The 17,893-nt window shown below is 43.5% G+C and overlaps 1 protein-coding gene across 2 annotated transcripts in view; it reads left to right on the top strand.

Moving 5' to 3' along the window:
- Positions 1–17,893, top strand: part of LOC109891537 (rho guanine nucleotide exchange factor 10-like protein) — a 148,098-nt gene that overhangs the window by 89,179 nt on the left and 41,026 nt on the right. For both annotated transcript variants that reach the window (XR_004210026.1, XM_031825094.1), the window contains exon 21: positions 16,950–17,164. Coding sequence is in view for 1 of the 2 variants with exons in the window: in XM_031825094.1 (XP_031680954.1) it covers positions 16,950–17,164 (215 nt within the window). In the remaining variant the exon portion in view is untranslated. The remainder of the gene's footprint in view (positions 1–16,949; positions 17,165–17,893) is intronic.

Below are 17,893 nucleotides of genomic sequence, written 5' to 3'. Positions count from 1 at the left end.
AGACCTTAATCACATTGAGAACTTGTGGTCCTCAAGAGGTGGGTGAACAAACAAAACCCCACAAATTCTGACAAACTCCAAGCATTGATTATGCAAGAATGGGCTGCCATGAGTCAGGATGTGGCCCTGAAGTTAATTGACAGCATGTCAGGGGGGATTGCAGAGGTCTTGAAAAAGAAGGGTCAACACTGCAAATATTGACTCTTTGCATCAACTTCATGCAATTGTCAATAAAAGCCTTTGACACTTATGAAATGCTTGTAATTTAACTTCAGTTTTTCATAGTAACATCTGACAAAAATATCTAAAGACAATGAAGCTGCAAACTTTGTGGAAATTTGTGTCAATCTCAAAACATTTGGCCACGACTGTACAGTACTTAAATAATAAATAAATAACAATGATTGAAGTGTTTTGCAATGTTTTGGCAACATTGATCTTGAGAATGTCAAGTGCTGCAGTTATGTAGGCCACATGTGTGACAGATTGCAACACAAGATACAGTACCTACCTTGAAAGATCAAGTTTTGCAAAGAGTCCAGCACCCACGGTTACCTACCATGCAATCATCACAGAAAGCTTTTCAAACAGAATATATCTTCACCTAAGTAAGTGTACTTCCTAAGCTACTGTATGTCACATGCCTGTAATTATTTTCCTAACAACATCCCAATGTTAGGATTATTATTTTTTGGAAGATACACAATATCATAATAAGAGCCAGTGGATCCATGAATAAACAACTGGTTGGGCGCTCTGCTCTCCTCTGCTCACTCCCCCACTCGTCTCAGATCTACCTCCCTGGCAGGCTTGTCAAATGAGGGATGACACTAATCATGTTAAAGTGAGATGGGCTGGTGGGATTTCTGCTGGCTTTGATCACAGCAATGCCATTGTTTCTAATCAGTCTGATTCACATGCATTTCCCTGTTTGTCTACATTCGCCGCTTCACTCCCCTTCTCTGACTGGTGTATTTCCCCCTTATACCATAAATGACCTCTCCTCTCACCCTCTTCCTCAGCCACTCCAGATTTCAGATTCATCCTCATGGTTCATCCTCATGGTGTGTAACGTGGTAAACAAAGCAGGACTGAAACCGAATAAAAGATAAGATTTTAGAATGAGTCATTGCCAATGTTACATACTTGAGCGTTCACTTAGCCTCACCACCAAGGCATATCTATATTCATCTTCTTACACTGCCTCCCTCGTTCCAGACCCATCTAATTACTGCTGTCAGAGCAGTTAGATACTTTAAGGAAATTCCTTCTGCACTCTGACAAAACAACAGAACTCTGGCCAGGGCATGACTCCAGATATCTATTCCCACAAACATGTAGTGATGAGTTTTGTCAGGACAGTCATTTCACTGGGTCTGTGGAGGAATTGGATGGAGAAGGACAGGGGCAGTTGGATGTGTGGGTGGTTAAGTGTAGGAGTTGGGTTTGCTTCAGGCTCTTGGTACACAGAGCCACTTGTCTTGAAGCTTTGTTTTCGGGGAGCTCGTCTCTGTAGTTTTCCCCGTGTAACAGTCCATTATTTGCTCTGGCTCGCTAGCCAGAGCCCAAGGGACTTTTCCCTTCCAGATCAGCATGCTGATACAAATCTAACAAATGACTGCATGCAAATAAGGCCAGGGAGGGGAGTCGAAAGGGTCTAAAGACTATATTTATCCCAAGTCTTATTCACATAATGTGACTCCTGTGGAAATCCATCTTTGATATTCATGTTTTTGGGAGGTACATTACACTTCAGTTGGACAGTTGCATCAGTCCCATAGAGAGAAAAACAGCTTGGAGAATCCTGTTGAAAACCCATGACGACTTCACTTAATGATTGGAGAGTGTGATTTGGAGCCTCCTAATTGAAATTGCTACAGCTCTAGGTTTACCCCCTGCCTCTCTTCCCTTCCCTTGTAGTGACATTGGCAGGCTTGACACAAGGCCAATATTTGATTTGACTTATTATTTGATTTATTAGGATCCCCATTAGCCAACGCCAATGGCGACAGCTAGTCTTACTGGGGTCCGACAAATAATGAAAAAGACATTACAGACAAAAGACTTTACAATTCACATACACTACCATTCAAAAGTTTGGGGTCACTTAGAAATGTCCTTGTTTTTTAAAAGAAAAGCACACTTTCTGTCCATTAAAATAACATAAAATTGATCAGAAATACAGTGACATTGTTAATGTGGTAAATGACTATTGTAGCTGGAAACTGCAGATTTTTTATGGTATATCTACATATGCGTACAGAAGCCCTGTCACGATCGTTGTTGTAATCATACTCAGACCAAAGCGCAGCGTGGAATCGGTTCGACATCCTTTTATTATCAGAGAACCGAACAAAAAAACAATAAAGAATAAACGATATGTGAAGCTGAAGCAGTGCTCACATGCAACTACACAGAAACTAGATCCCACAGAACACAGTAGTGAAATGGCTGCCTAAATATGATCCCCAATCAGAGACAACGATAAACAGCTGCCTCTGATTGGGAACCATACCAGGCCAACATAGAAATCAACACACTAGATCACTCACCCTAGTCACACCCCGACCTAACCAAAATAGAGAATGAAAGGCTCTCTATGGTCAGGGCGTGACAGTACCCCACCCCCAAAGTTACGGACTCCAGCCGCAAAACCTGACTCTATAGGGGAGGGTCCTGGTGGGCATCTAGCGTCGCTGGCGGTTCCGGTGCGGTGCAAAGTACCCAATCCGCTTGTGGATTCGCCAGCATCAGTGGCGGCTCCCCGCCCAGAACACGGACCCCAGAACACAGGTCCGGCCATGGAGCCGGGTAGAACGCCGTGCCCAGACTGGGCATCGGCTCAGAGGAGGGCCCCGGCCATGGTGCTGGGTTGTACGCCGCACCCGGACTGGGCACCGGCGCCGAAGAAGGCTCCAGCCATGGAGCTGAGTTGACCGCCGTGCCTGGACTGGGCACCGGCGCAGAGGAAGGCTCCTGCCATGGAGCGGGACCGGGCGCCGTGCCTGGACTTGGCACCGGCACAGGGGAAGGCTCCTGCCATGGAGCGGGAAAGGACACCGTGGCTGGACAGGCCATCGGCGCAGAGAAGGGCTCCTGCCATGGCGCTGGACTGGACGCCGTGCTCGGACTAGGCATCGGCACAGAGAAAGGCTCCTGCTCTGGAGCTGGAGGTTCTGGACCGTGGACCGTCGCTTGAAGCTCTGGACTGGGGAGGCGCACTGGAGGCCTGACGCATGGGGCCGGCACAGGTGGCACCGGACTGGTGTCACGCACTTCAGGGGGAGTGCGGGGAGTAGGCACAGGACGTACTGGGCTGTGGAGGCGCACTGGAGACCTGGTGCCTAGAACCGGCACCAATTGTACCCGGAACGATTACACACTTCGCACGGCGAGTGTGGGGAGCCGGCACCGGACGCACAGGGCTGTGGAGGCTTACTGAGACCTGGTGCATGGAGCCGGAACAGTTTTAACCAGACTGCTACCACGCTCCTCAGGACGAGTACGGAGAGCTGACTCAGGTGGCAGCAAATTGATGACACGCTCTTCAGGGCGAAAGTCATGCATCATACACCAACCCAACAACTATCTCATCTCTCTCTCCTCCACTTTCTCCATCAGCTCACTAAAGGTCTCTGACTCTCTCCGTTCGCTGTCCTCCAGTTTCTCCCTCTTCTCCCAGACTGGCTCTGGCTCACTCCTCGGCTCCGACGACCACCCTGTGTGCCCCCTCCCCCCAGAATTTGGGCTGTCATTTGGCCTTTTTATGTAGCTGCGAACCCTAGGCGTCTGTTTCAACGGAAGGCTTTCGTCTCCTGCTAGGATACCTTCTCCTCCTGGGCATGCTGCTTGGTCCTGGTGTGGTGGGATCTTCTGTAAAGAATAAACGATACTTGAAGCTCAAGTGGTGACATGGCTGCCTAAATATCACACACTCACAGTGGTGAAATGGCTGCCTAAATATGATCCCCAATCAGAGACAATGATAAACAGCTGCCTCTGATTGGGAAACATACCAGGCCAACATAGAAATCATCACACTAGATCACCCACCCTAGTCACACCCCGACCTAACCAAAATAGAGAATAAAAGGCTGTCTATGGTCCAGGCTTGACAGGTCCATTATCAGCAACAATCACTCCTGTGTTCCAATGGCACATGGTGTTAGCTAATCCAAGTTTATCATTTTAAAAGGCTAATTGATCATTAGAAAACCATTTTGCAATGAAGTTAGCACAGCTGGAAACTGTTGTCCTGATTAAAGAAGCAATAAAACTGGCCTTCTTTAGACTAGTTGAGTATCTGGATCATCAGCATTTCTGGGTTCCATTACAGGTTCAAAATGGCCAGAAATAAAGACCTTTCTTCTAAAACTCGTCAGGAGTGTGAGGCCCTGGTGCACAACTGAGCAAGAGGACAAGTTCATGTCTAAAGTAACACCAAATAATTTAGTCTCCTCAACTTGTTCAACAGCGATACCATTCATTACCAGATTCAGCTGAGGTCTAGAACTTAGGCAATGATTTGTACCAAATACAATCCTCCAGTTTATTACTGACCACCCATTCCAAAACAGAATGCAACTCTTTGTTAAGGGTTTCAGTTACTTCATTAGCTGTGGTTGCGGATGCGTATATGGTTGAATCATCAGCATACATGGACACACATGCATTGTTTAATGCCAGTGGCAAGTCATTGGTAAAAATAGAAAAGATTAGAGGGCCTAGAGAGCTGCCCTGTGGTACACTTGTCGTGGAAATTTCCTCTATTTACCTAATCATGAGAGCAAACCACACACAAGTCAGAGTTAGTTATCACAAAGTCCATCTTTAATTATATGAGCTCTACCACAACCCTGTGACTCTCAGATCAATTCATTGTCTATCTATGAATTCTCTGAGAGTCCCTTACACATTGCAACTGAGATCCTTTAATAGCAAAAGACACACATAGCCAGACAGCATTGGCATAATTTATCATTCAGTCTCCCAAACTATGTTCTTTTCTCAAACTCAGAACCATAAACAAATCCTCCATATCAACAGCCATATATCAAATCCATCCTATCTTGACAAGATCACAGAGACACACTGACTGGCACACAGACATTGTGGAGCCAAGAGATACACGCTTGACCTCTCCCCTCTCTCCGGCCCAAGCAACTTAGTCTTGACATAGAACAGATACTGCAAACCCCGCCACAGTATTATACAAAAACAACATTCTGATGAGAAGTAACTTACAAACATATGATGAATTTAAAACATCTTACCTATGTTACCAACTAATTCTGATTATTCCCCAACACACTACACTTGACATGTTTCACATTAGAAAAGCTTTCATTCAAGAAAACCATGTGAGTTATATTAGATAGATAGCTCTTAATCCATGATATGGCAGAGGTTGAAAAGCCATATGTTTTCTCAACAACAGATTGTGGTCAATGATATCAAAGGCTGCACTGAAATCTAGCATTTGGTCAACGGTTTACTAAGAGCTGGTAGCAAGCTGATAGGTCTGCTGTTAGAACCAGTAAAGGCCGCTTTGCCACTCTTGGGTAGCGGAATGCCTTTGGCTTCCCTCCAGGCCTGAGGACAAAGACTTTCCTCCAGGCTCAGATTAAAGATATGAGAGATAGGAGTGGCTATATAGTCGAGTAAAATCCTTAGTATCTTTCCATGTCAATGCCAGTACCAACTTTACAAAATTCTAACATACACTGCTTTTCTTTCATTATTTGTTTTTTAATGTTTTTTTAATGCATTTTACTTCCAATGGTTTTTTGGTGAATAAACCATCTGATTCGATGAAAGATGGAATCCATTTTTTTCCATCATTCTTTATATCATTGATCTTGACTTCATAATACAGTTTCTACTTTTTGTTGAGTTTAGTCACATAATTTCTCAATTTGCAATAAGTCAGCCAGTCAGATGTGGAGCCAGACTTATTAGCCATTCCTTTGCCCTATCTCGTTCAACCATACAGTTTTTCAATTCCTCATCAATCCATGGAGCCTGAGCAGTTCTAACAGTCAGTTTCTTAACATGTCCATGTTTATAAATAATTGGAAGAAGGAATTTCATAAATTCATCAAGTGCAGGGTCTGGACTCTCCTTATTAATCACATCAGACCAACAAATATGTTTTAACATCATCCACATACGAGTCACAGCTAAATCTTTTGTATGACCTTTTGTATTTTAGGCCCTGCTTTTGGAATTTTGGCTTTCCTGGATATAGTCACTATATTGTGATCACTGCATCCAAAGTTCGACAGAATTAGTAAAAATGTGATCAATGCATGTTCCTGTAGTGTTTGGTAACATCCTGGTAAGTTGATTAATAACCTGAACTAGATTTAAAGGCACTGGTTACAGTGAGAAGCTTCCTCTTGAGTGGACAGCTTGATGAAAACCAGTCAATATTCAGGTTTCGCAATTAAGTAGACCTCTCTGTTTACTTCACATACACCATAATCCCTCAAAATGCTTACTTACAAGCCCTTAACCAACAGTGTAGTTCAAGAATAATATTTTTTTTACCAAGTAGGCTAAAATAAAAAGTAATAATAAAAAGTAACACCTTAAGGCGCTAAAGAGGGTAGTGCGAACGGCCCAGTACATCACTGGGACTAAGCTTCCTGTCATCTATGGACCTATATAGTAGACGGTGTCAGAGGAAAGCCCATAAAATTGTCAGAGACTCCAGTCACCCAAGTTATAAGAATAACAACAACGAGGCTATATACAGGGGGCACCGGTACCGAGTCTGTGTGCAGGGGTACAGACTAATTGAGGTAATCTGTACATTTAGGTGGGGGCGAAGTGACTATGCATAGGTAACAAACAAACAGCAATACCAGCAGTGTACAAGAGGAGGGTAACGATGTATGGTGGTGGTTTTTATGAATTATTCAGCAGTCTAATGGCTTGGGGGTAGAAGCTGTTGAGGAGCCTTTTGATCCGAGACGTGGCGCTCTGGTACCGCTTGCCGTGCGGTAGCAGAGAAAAGAGTCTATAACTTGGGTGACTGGAGTCTCTGACAATTTTATGGGCTTTCCTCTGACACCGTCTATTATATAAGTCCATAGATGACAGGAAGCTTAGTCCCAGTGATGTACTGGGCCGTTCGCACTGCCCTCTGTAGCGCCTTACGGTCAGATGCCGAGCAGTTGCCATACCAGGTGGTGATGCAACACGTCAGGATGCTCTCCATGGTGCAGCTGTAGAACCTTTTGAGGATCTGGGGACCCATGCCAAATCTTTTCAGTCTCCTGAGGGGGAAAGGGTTTTGTCGTGCCCTCTTTTGTCGTGCCATCGTTGTCCATGATCAGGCCTACCACTGTTGTGTCGTCAGCAAACTTAATGATGGTGTTGGAGACGTGTTTGGCCACGCAGTCGTGGTTGAACAGGGAATACAGGAGGGGACAAGCACACTCCCCTAAGGGGCCCCAGTGTTAAGGATCAGCTCTTTCCACCTGGGGAGCGGCCCGTCAGGAAGTCCAGGATCCAGTTGCAGAGGGAGTTGTTTAGTCCCAGAGTCCTGATGAGCTTCGTGGGCACTATGGTGTTAAATGCTGAGCTATAGTCAATGAACAGCATTCTCACATAGGTGTTCCTTTTATCCAGGTGAGAAAGGGCTGTGTGGAGTGCGATTGTGATTGCGTCATCTGTTGATCTGTTGGGGCGGTATGGGAATTGGAGTGGGTCTATGAGAGATAGGAGTGGCTATATAGTCAAGTATAGTCAAGTAAATTCTAACATACAATGCTTTTCTTTTCTTTATTATTAGTTTTTTAATGCATTTTACTTCCAATGTATTTTTGGTGAATAAACCATCTGATTCCAGATTAGTCTCCCGCTCCTTGAAAGCGGAAGCTCTAGCCTTTAGCTCGATGCGGATGTTGCCTGTAATCCTTGTCTTCTGGTTGGGATATGTAGGTATAGTCACTGTGGGTACGACTTCGTCGATGCACTTATTGATGAAGCCAATGACTGAGGTGGTGTGTTCCTCAATGCCATTGGATGAATCCCGGAACATATTCCAGTCTGTGCTAGAAAAACAGTCCTGTAGTTTAGCATCCGCATCATCTGACCAGTTCCGTATTGAGAGAGTCACTGGTACTTCCTTCTTTAGTTTTTGCTTGTAAGCAGGAATCAGGAGGATAGAATTATGCTCAGATTTGCCAAATGGAGGGTGGGGGAGAGCTTTGTATGCATCTGTGTGTGGAGTAAAGGTGGTCTAGGATTTTTTTTCCCCTGGTTGCATGCTGGTGAACATGTGGTAAAACTGATTTAAGTTTGCCTGCATTCAAGTCCCCGGCTACTAGGAGCGCCGCTTCTGGGTGAGCATTTTCTTTTTTTCTTATGGCCTTATAGAGTTGGTTGAGAGCGGTCTTAGTGCCAGCTTCGCTGTGTGGTGCTAAATAGACGGTTACGAATAAAACAGATGAGAACTCTCTTGGTAGAAAGAGTGGTCGACAACTTATCATAAGGTACTCTACTGCAGACCAGCAATACCTTAAGACTTCTTTAATATTAGACATCGCGCACCAGCTGTTATTGACAAAAAGACAGACACCCCCACCCCTCATCTTAGTGTCTCATCTTAGCGTCTCTCTTCTGCCGGTGCATGGAATTTCCCGCCAGCTCTATATTGTCCGTTTCTTCGTTCAGCCACGTCTCGGTGAAACATAGGATGTTACAGTTTTTAATGTCCCGTTGGTAGGATGATCTTAATAATTGGTCATCAATTTTATTGCATCTTAGCAAGGCGAATGGAAGGCATTGGGAGTTTACTAGCTCGCCTCTGGCTTCTCAGAAGGATCCCCGATCTGCGTCCCCTTTTCCTGCGTCTTTTCTTCACGCAAAAGGCGTGGATCTGGGCCTGTTCCATTGAAAGCAGGATATCCTTCTTGTCTGACTCGTTAAAGGAAAAAGTTTCTTCCAGTCCGTGGTGGAAGTTCTTTTTGGCCATAAGAGGCGGTAGCAGCAACATTATGTACACAATAAGTTAAAAAATATACTGTATAACGTCAGCCATGTTAGTTGGCGCCATCTTAACCAGATACATTATCAAACTTTTCACATATATTATTTAGATACTGACTGTTAGAACTTGGTGGCCTACAGCAACACCCCAAAAGAAAAGGCTTTAGATGTGCCAGGTGAACCTTCAACCACAACACTTTAATAACATTTGACATAAGATCTTCTCTAAGCATTACAGGGATATGGCTCTGAATATATACAGCAACACCTCCCCCATAAGCATTCCTGTCTCGTTTATAGATGTTATATCCTTGTATTCAATACGATCATGATACTTGCAGAATCAAGAGGAAGTGGGGGATGATTGCCAGGCCAGTTTTGATCATGTCAGGTCCGCTCTCTTCTTTTGTCAGGAATTTTTTTTTGATGGACTGCTACTTGTGGCTGACACAAAGTGTGTTGGTGAACAAGCTATGTCGAACTCATGCCCCTGTAGACACTATGGACCACAGGCAAAGGAACACCACTAACATACAACCACTGGTCAATGTGCCCCCCCTCCTAATGACCAATAACCTTGTCTCATTCTGTCCATTCTGTGAAGATTAGTTTTAATGGGGTCACCTTGTCATCTGATTCAACAGTCAACTGTTGTATTTCATCCCTTCATTGGGATTGAGTTTGTCATTGCTCAGTACCCGACTCAAACATTAAATCAATCACCTTAAAGAAAACCCTCAATTGTCAAGCGATGCACAGCCTTTCAAAGTACAGTATTATTTTTTTTTTTATCTCTCTGTTCTCCGTTGATGAAAAGATCTAAGTTTTAGAAATTGTTTGATGTTCTAGAGATGACATTATGAATCCATTACAGTCTGTGGTCTCTGAATCTGAGGGATATTTAAAAGTGAGGGAGGACTATAGACAGAATTTGAAAGGATATTTGATTTTAACTTTAGTCTCTGCTGAAACTGCTGACAGGTGCGAATATCAGAGCTAAGAGGAATTACAGAAGACGAAGTGTTCTCCGTAAGCATGAGCAAGTCACTAAAAAAGATGGCCCATAGTCTCCTATCCTACATATTTCTCAACCACCATTCACCCAGACCCTTTTCGCCTGTGTTGTGTTTTAAGGCACCCGCATACAAGGTTTGGTTTGATCCTAGCAGAACTCGGCTTGGTGAAGCTAACTTCTGTGCCTCACATACTCCCCTAAAAGACTGCTTGAAAAATGAGAAAGAAGCAGAAATATTATTTTGTCTTCTTGGGCCAACGTAGAAGAGAAGGTGCAGAGAAGGTCTTAGTTGCACATTTTAACATTCACTAAGATGTTTGGTGCAGTATTTCTCAAGAGAATGTTATTTTCTGAAAACTTTTTGTCTCTCGTTGAATAACAACAAAGAAACTGTTGACCAATCACAGACGAAGGGGGCGTAGACTTTGGCGACCAAACTTGAACTTGGCCTCGAGAAGAAATGTCAAACAGACGTAAAAACACCAAAGCGAACAGATCATAATATATACCGAAACTGTTTAGACTGGGAAGCATGTTTGCTGTGACCGACGGTCTTTACTGACCATCTCATTCTCTGCTGACGGATAGGGGAGAAGATATCTTGACCCAGATACAGTTGAAGTCGGAAGTTTAAATACACTTAGGTTGGAGTCATTAAAATGCATTTTTCAACAAATTTCTTGATAACAAACTATAGTTTTGGCAAGTTGGTTAGGACATCTACTTTGTGCATGACACAAGTAATTTTTCCAACAATTGTTTACAGACAGACTATTTCAATTATAATTCACTATCACAATTCCAGTGGGTCAGAAGTTTATATATACTAAGTTGACTGTGCCTTTAAACAGCTTGGAAAATTCCAGAAAATGATGTCATGGCTTTAGAAGCTTCTGAAAGGCTAATTGACATCATTTGAGTCAGTTGGAAGTGTATTTGTGGATGTATTTCAAGGCCTACCTTCAAACTCAGTGCCTCTTTGATTGACATCATGGGAAAATCAAAAGAAATCAGTCAAGACCTCAGAAGAAAAATTGTAGAACTCCAAATCAAATCAAATGTATTTATATAGCCCTTCGTACATATCTCAAAGTGCTGTACAGAAACCCAGCCTAAAACCCCAAACAGCAAGCAATGCAGGTGTAGAAGCACGGTGGCTAGGACAAACTCCCTAAAAAGGCCAAAACCTAGAGAGGAACCAGGCTATGTGGGGTGGCCAGTCCTCTTCTGGCTGTGCCGGGTGGAGATTATAACAGAACATGGCCAAGATGTTCAAATGTTCATAAATGACCAGCATGGTCAAATAATAATAATTACAGGCAGAACAGTTGAAACTGGAGCAGCAGCACGGCCAGGTGGACTGGGGACAGCAAGGAGTCATCATGCCAGGTAGTCCTGAGGCATGGTCTTAGGGCTCAGATCCTCCGAGAGAGAGAGAAAGAAAGAGAGAAAGAGAGACTTAGAGAGAGCATACTTAAATTCACACAGGACACCAGATAGGACAGGAGAAGTACTCCAGATATAACAAACTGACCCTAGCCCACCGACACATAAACTACTGCAGCATAAATACTGGAGGCTGAGACAGGAGGGGTCAGGAGACACTGTGGCCCCATCCGATGATACTGTGGCCCCCGGACAGGGCCAAACAGGAAGGATATAACCCCACCCACTTTGCCAAAGCACAGCCCCCACACCACTAGAGGGATATCTTCAACCACCAACTTACCATCCTGAGACAAGGCCGAGTATAACCCACAAAGATCTCCGCCACGGCACCATCCAAGGGGGGGGGGGGGGGCGCCAATCCAAACAGGAAGATCACATCCGTGACTCAACCCACTCAAGTGACGCACCCCTCCTAGGGACGGCATGAAAGAGCACCAGTAAGCTCAGCCACTGTAATAGGGTTAGAGGCAGAGAATCCCAGTGGAAAGAGGGGAACCGGCCAGGCAGAGACAGCAAGTGCGGTTCGTTGCTCCAGAGCCTTTCCGTTCACCTTCACACTCCTGGGCCAGACTACACTCAAGCATATGACCCACTGAAGAGATGAGTCTTCAGTAAAGACTTAAAGGTTGAGACCGAGTTTGCGTCTCTCACATGGGTAGGCAGACCATTCCATAAAAATGGCCTCCAGCTGTTTGCTTAGAAATTCTAGGGACAATTAGGAGGCCTGCGTCTTGTGACCGTAGCGTACGTGTAGGTATGTACGGCAGGACCAAATCAGAGAGATAGGTAGGAGCAAGCCCATGTAATGCTTTGTAGGTTAGCAGTAAAACCTTGAAATCAGCCCTTGTCTTGACAGGAAGCCAGTGTATGGAGGCTAGCACTGGAGTAATATGATACAATTTTGGGGTTCTAGTCAGGATTCTAGCAGCCGTATTTAGCACTAACTGAAGTTTATTTAGTCCTTAACAGTTTTATTTTAGACGACTGTACGACCATTAAGATTAATTGTCAGATTCAAAAGAAGATCTCTTTGTTTCTTGGGACCTAGAACAAACATCTCTGTTTTGTCCGAGCTTAAAAGCAGAACGTTTGCAGCCATCCACTTCCTTATGTCTGAAACACAGGCTTCTAGCGAGTGCAATTTTGGGGTTTCACCATGTTTCATTGAAAAGTACAGCTGTGTGTCATCTGCATAGCAGTGAAAGTTAACATTATGTTTTCGAATGACATCCCCAAGAGGTAAAATATATAGTGAAAACAATAGTGGTCCTAAAACGGAACCTTGAGGAACACTGAAATGTACAGTTGATTTGTCAGAGGACAAACCATTCAGAGACAAACTGATATCGTTCCAACAGATAAGATCTAAACCAGGCCAGAACTTGTCCGTGTAGAACAATTTGGGTTTCCAATCTCTCCAAAAGAATGTGGTGATCGATGGTATCAAAAGCAGCACTAACGTCTAGGAGCACAAGGACAGATGCAGAGCCTCGGTCTGATGCCGTTAAAAGGTAATTTACCACTTTCACAAGTGCAGTCTAGGTGCTATGAGGGGGTCTAAAACCAGACTGAAGCATTTCGTATACATTGTTTGTCTTCAGGAAGGCAGTGAGTTGCTGTGCAACAGCCTTTTCTAACATTTTTGAGAGGAATGGAAGATTCGATATAGGCCGATAGTTTTTTATATTTTCTGGGTCAAGGTTTGGCTTTTTCAAGAGAGGCTTTATTACTGCCACTTTTAGTGAGTTTGGTACACATCCGGTGGATAGAGAGCCGTTTATTATGTTCAACATAGGAGGGCCAAGCACAGGAAGCAGCTCTTTCAGTAGTTTAGTTGGAATAGGGTCCAATATTTAGCTTGAAGGTTTAGAGGCCATACTTATTTTCATCATTGTGTCAAGAGATATAGTACTAAAACACTTGAGTGTCTCTCTTGATCCTAGGTCCTGGCAGAGTTGTGCAGACTCAGGACAACTGAGCTTTGAAGGAATACACAGATTTAAAGAGGAGTCCGTAATTTGCTTTCTAATAATCATGATCTTTTCCTCAAAGAAGTTCATGAATTTATTACTGCTGAAGTGAAAGCCATCCTCTCTTGGGAATGCTGCTTTTTAGTTAGCTTTGCGACAGTATCAAAAAGGAATTTCGGATTGTTCTTATTTCCCTCAATTAAGTTGGAAAAATAGGATGATCGAGCAGCAGTAAGGGCTCTTCGATACTGCACGGTACTGTCTTTCCAAGCTAGTCGGAAGACTTCAAGTTTGGTGTGGCGCCATTTCCGTTCCAATTTTCTGGAAGCTTGCTTCAGAGCTCGGGTATTTTCTGTATACCAGGGAGCTAGTTTCTTATGAGAAATGTTTTTAGTTTTTAGGGGTGCAACTGCATCTAGGGTATTGCGCAGGGTTAAATTGAGATCCTCAGTTAGGTGGTTAACTGATTTTTGTCCTCTGACGTCCTTGGGTAGACAGAGGGAGTCTGGAAGGACATCAAGGAATCTTTGTGTTGTCTGTGAATTTATAGCACGACTTTTGATGTTCCTTGGTTGGGGTCTGAGCAGATTATTTGTTGCAATTGCCAACGTAATAAAATGGTGGTCCGATAGTCCAGGATTATGAGGAAAAACATTTTTTTTTAAATATTCGGGTACTGAGCAACATTCTTGATCCACAACATTTATTCCAATGGACAAAACTAGGTCCAGAGTATGACTGTGACAGTGAGTAGGTCCAGAGACATGTTGGACAAAACCCACTAAGTCGATGATGGTTCCGAAAGCTTTCTGGAGTGGGTCTGTGGACTTTTCCATGTGAATATTAAAGTCACCAAAGATTAGAATATTATCTGCTATGACTACAAGGTCTGATAGGAATTTGGGGAACTCAATGAGGAACGATGTATATGGCCCAGGAGGCCTGTAAACAGTAGCTATAAAAAGTGATTGAGTAGGCTGCATAGATTTCATGACTAGAAGCTCAAAAGACGAAAACGTCATTTTTGTTTTTGTAAATTGAAATTTGCTATCGAAAATGTTAGCAACACCTCCGCCTTTGCGGGATGCACGGGGGATATGGTCACTAGTGTAGCCAGGAGGTGAGGCCTCATTTAACACAGTAAATTCATCAGGCTTAAGCCATGTTTCAGTCAGGCCAATCACATCAAGATTATGATCAGTGATTAGTTCATTGACTATAATTGCCTTTGAAGTAAGGGATCTAACATTAAGTAGCCCTATTTTGAGATGTGAGGTATCACGATCTCTTTCAATAATGACAGGAATGGAGGAGGTCTTTATCCTAGTGAGATTGCTAAGGCGAACACCGCCATGTTTAGTTTTGCCCAACCTAGGTCGAGGCACATGGGGGTAGCTGAGCTGACTACACTGACTGTGCTAGTGGCAGACTCCACTATGCTGGCAGGCTGGCTAACAGCCCTATTTCATTGTGGAGCTAGAGGAGTTAGAGCCCTGTTTATGTTGGTAGATAAGATGAGAGGCACCCCTCCAGCTATGGATGGAGTCCGTCACTCCTCAGCAGGTCAGGCTTGGTCCTGTTTGTGGGTGAGTCCCAGAAAGAGGGCCAATTATCTACAAATTGTATCTTTTGGGAGGGGCAGAAAACAGATTTCAACCAGCGATTTAGTTGTGAGACTCTGCTGTAGAGCTCATCACTCCCCCTCGATGCCGACACATCTTTCTAGCTGATTTACACGCTGAAGCTATGTTGCGCTTGGTGATCTCTGACTGTTTCATCCTAACATCGTTGGTGCCGACGTGGATAACAATATCTGTATACTCTCTACTCTCGCCAGTTTTAGCTTTAGCCAGCACCATCTTCAGATTAGCCTTAACGTCGGAAGCCCTGTTCCCTGGTAAACAGTGTATGATCGCTGGATGATTCCACAAGTCTGGTTCATCCTTGGGAGCAATTTCCAAACGCCTGAAGGTACCACGTTCATCTGTGCAAACAATAGTATGGAAGTATAAACACCATGGGACCACGCAGCCGTCATACCGCTCAGGAAGGAGACACGTTCTGTCTTCTAGAGGTGAACATACTTTGTTGCGAAAAGGGCAAATCAATCCCAGAACAACAGCAAAGGACCTTGTGAAGATGCTGGAGGAAACAGGTACAAAAGTATCTATATCCACAGTAAAACGAGTCCTATATTGACATAACCTGAAAGGCCGCTCAGCAAGGAAGAAGCCTCTGCTCCAAAACCGTCATAAAAAAGCCAGACTACGGTTTGCCACTGCACACGGGGACAAATATCATACATTTTGAGACATGTCCTCTGGTCTGATGAAACAAAAATAGAACTGTTTGGCCATAATGACCATCGTTATGTTTGGAGGGAAAAGCAGGAGGCTTGCAAGCCTGAAGAACACATCCCAACCGTGAAGCATGGGGGTGGCAGCATCATGTTGTGGAGGTGCTTTGCTTCAGGAGGGACTGGTGTACTTCACAACATAGATGACATCATGAGGAAGACAATTGAATTATGTGGATATATTGAAGCAACATCTGAAGACATTAGTCAGGAAGTTAAAGCTTGGTCACAAAGGGGTCTTCCAAATGGAAAATGACCCCAAGCATACTTCCAAAGTTATGGCAAAATGGCTTAAGGACAACAAAGTCAAGGTATTGGCGTTGCCATCACAACGCCCTGACCTCAATCCCATATACATTTTGTGTGCAGCACTGAAAAAGTGTGTGATCCCAACTGACCTAAGACAGGGAATTTTACTATGATTAAATGTTAGGAACTGTGAAAAGTGAGTTTAAATGTTTTTGGCTAAGTCGTAAATGTACATTTCCGACTTCAACTGTATTCTGTATCTTACTGACCATAGATGCCTGCCTAGTCTCTCTCTAGGTCAGTGGTTCCCAACTCTTTTTAGATAATTTTTAAGGAATTCAGTCCGGCTTTCAACTTACTCTTGAAAGTTATTATTGTAGAATGCACAAGGTTCAATTTTTAAATTGGGTATTGTATCATCTGTTTTCCTCTTGTCGTGTAAGTCATTGTCTACCTTAGAGAACTATTTATAACTTGTCAGAAATGTCCAGATCAACGAGCCTTTGTCAGCTAATGTTTTTTAGCTAGGTTTTTTAGTCCATAGATTTTGTAGTCATTTTTGAGTCACTAAATATAACATGAATACACATTATACGTGTGATATTTGTATGAAATTGCAAGGAAATTTGCTTTAAACCTGCACATTCTCTCCACCGACGAGGGGTTTGAAAAGAGAAATTGACATAGAAATAGATGTGACGTTACGTGGGATGTTCCCTAATGCTGGTAGGGGTGGGTGCCTGAGTGAAAAGGTTTGGCAACCCCTGCTCTAGGTGACTAGTGTTGTAGTATCTTAATGACCCAACTTTTCTCTCTGTAGGTAGCCAGTGAGGTGTATCCCACCGTCTCTCTCTGCAGGTGACTAGTAGATTAGTATTTTACTGACCTTAGATACCCACTTTTCTCTCTGCAGGTGGCCAGCGGAGGAGATGTCACCCAGGGGCAGGTGGAGATATTCTCCCTGAACAGGCCCACACTGCGCCCAGTGAAGAGCCTCCAGGTGGGGGCCCCAGTGAGGTGTCTGGAATATGTGCCTGAACCCAGAACCTCAGAGGAGGTGGAGGCTGTAGCCTTCAGGAGCTCTACTGGGGTGGGGAACACCATCTGTTTGGGACTAGATGATGGAAGGTGAGGAGAACACAGCTCTTGGAGAAATTGTCAAATACTGTAGTGTGAGTTACACAGCAATATTATTGTATTTACCGTTGTTGGTATCACCACTATCATCCTACTCTGAAGTCAATTTGTTTTCACAGAGTCATAATCTGTATTCAATTTATGTAAGGCTGCTCTCAGACTAGGAGTAGTAGATCGGACCAATAAATCAGAGTTGATTTCATACACGTTGAATCCTGGTGCACAACCATTTCTTATTTTCCTGTCTATTGTCTATATTTTCAGATTTCTACTGCATGTGGTGATTGCATTACTATCGCAGAACGAGAAAACAGTCTTCTTGCATTTGAGATGCAAGATATTGCCAGTTACTGTAGTTATTTTCTCTGCAAATGTTTCTGTTATTTATTTGGGCACCAGAATAAAATGAAATGTGTGTCATTTATCTCTTTATGTTAACTCATTCCCTCAACTCATTCACTCTTGTATATTTGTCCAGAGATGAGAGAAAATACTAATGATGTGTATAAACCCTGGAAGACTGACATGTGGGCGCTGTACTGAAGCCACTCCACAGCCATCTTGGTACTCCTCCTCTGTTGTAAAAAACCCAAAACCTATAGAAATGCATTTATTAAATGTTTACATTCGTTTTTGGCAAGTATATTCTGTTACAGACACCTTAATTCATTATTTTTAATTGTATTATGCGAACTGAACATAAAACATGTTAAATAAATA

Source organism: Oncorhynchus kisutch, linkage group LG5 (genome assembly GCF_002021735.2).
Source record: "Oncorhynchus kisutch isolate 150728-3 linkage group LG5, Okis_V2, whole genome shotgun sequence".
Classification (NCBI taxonomy): domain Eukaryota; kingdom Metazoa; phylum Chordata; class Actinopteri; order Salmoniformes; family Salmonidae; genus Oncorhynchus; species Oncorhynchus kisutch.
Note: the sequence above shows the minus strand (reverse complement) of the source record. Positions and strands in the feature narration are given on the sequence as shown.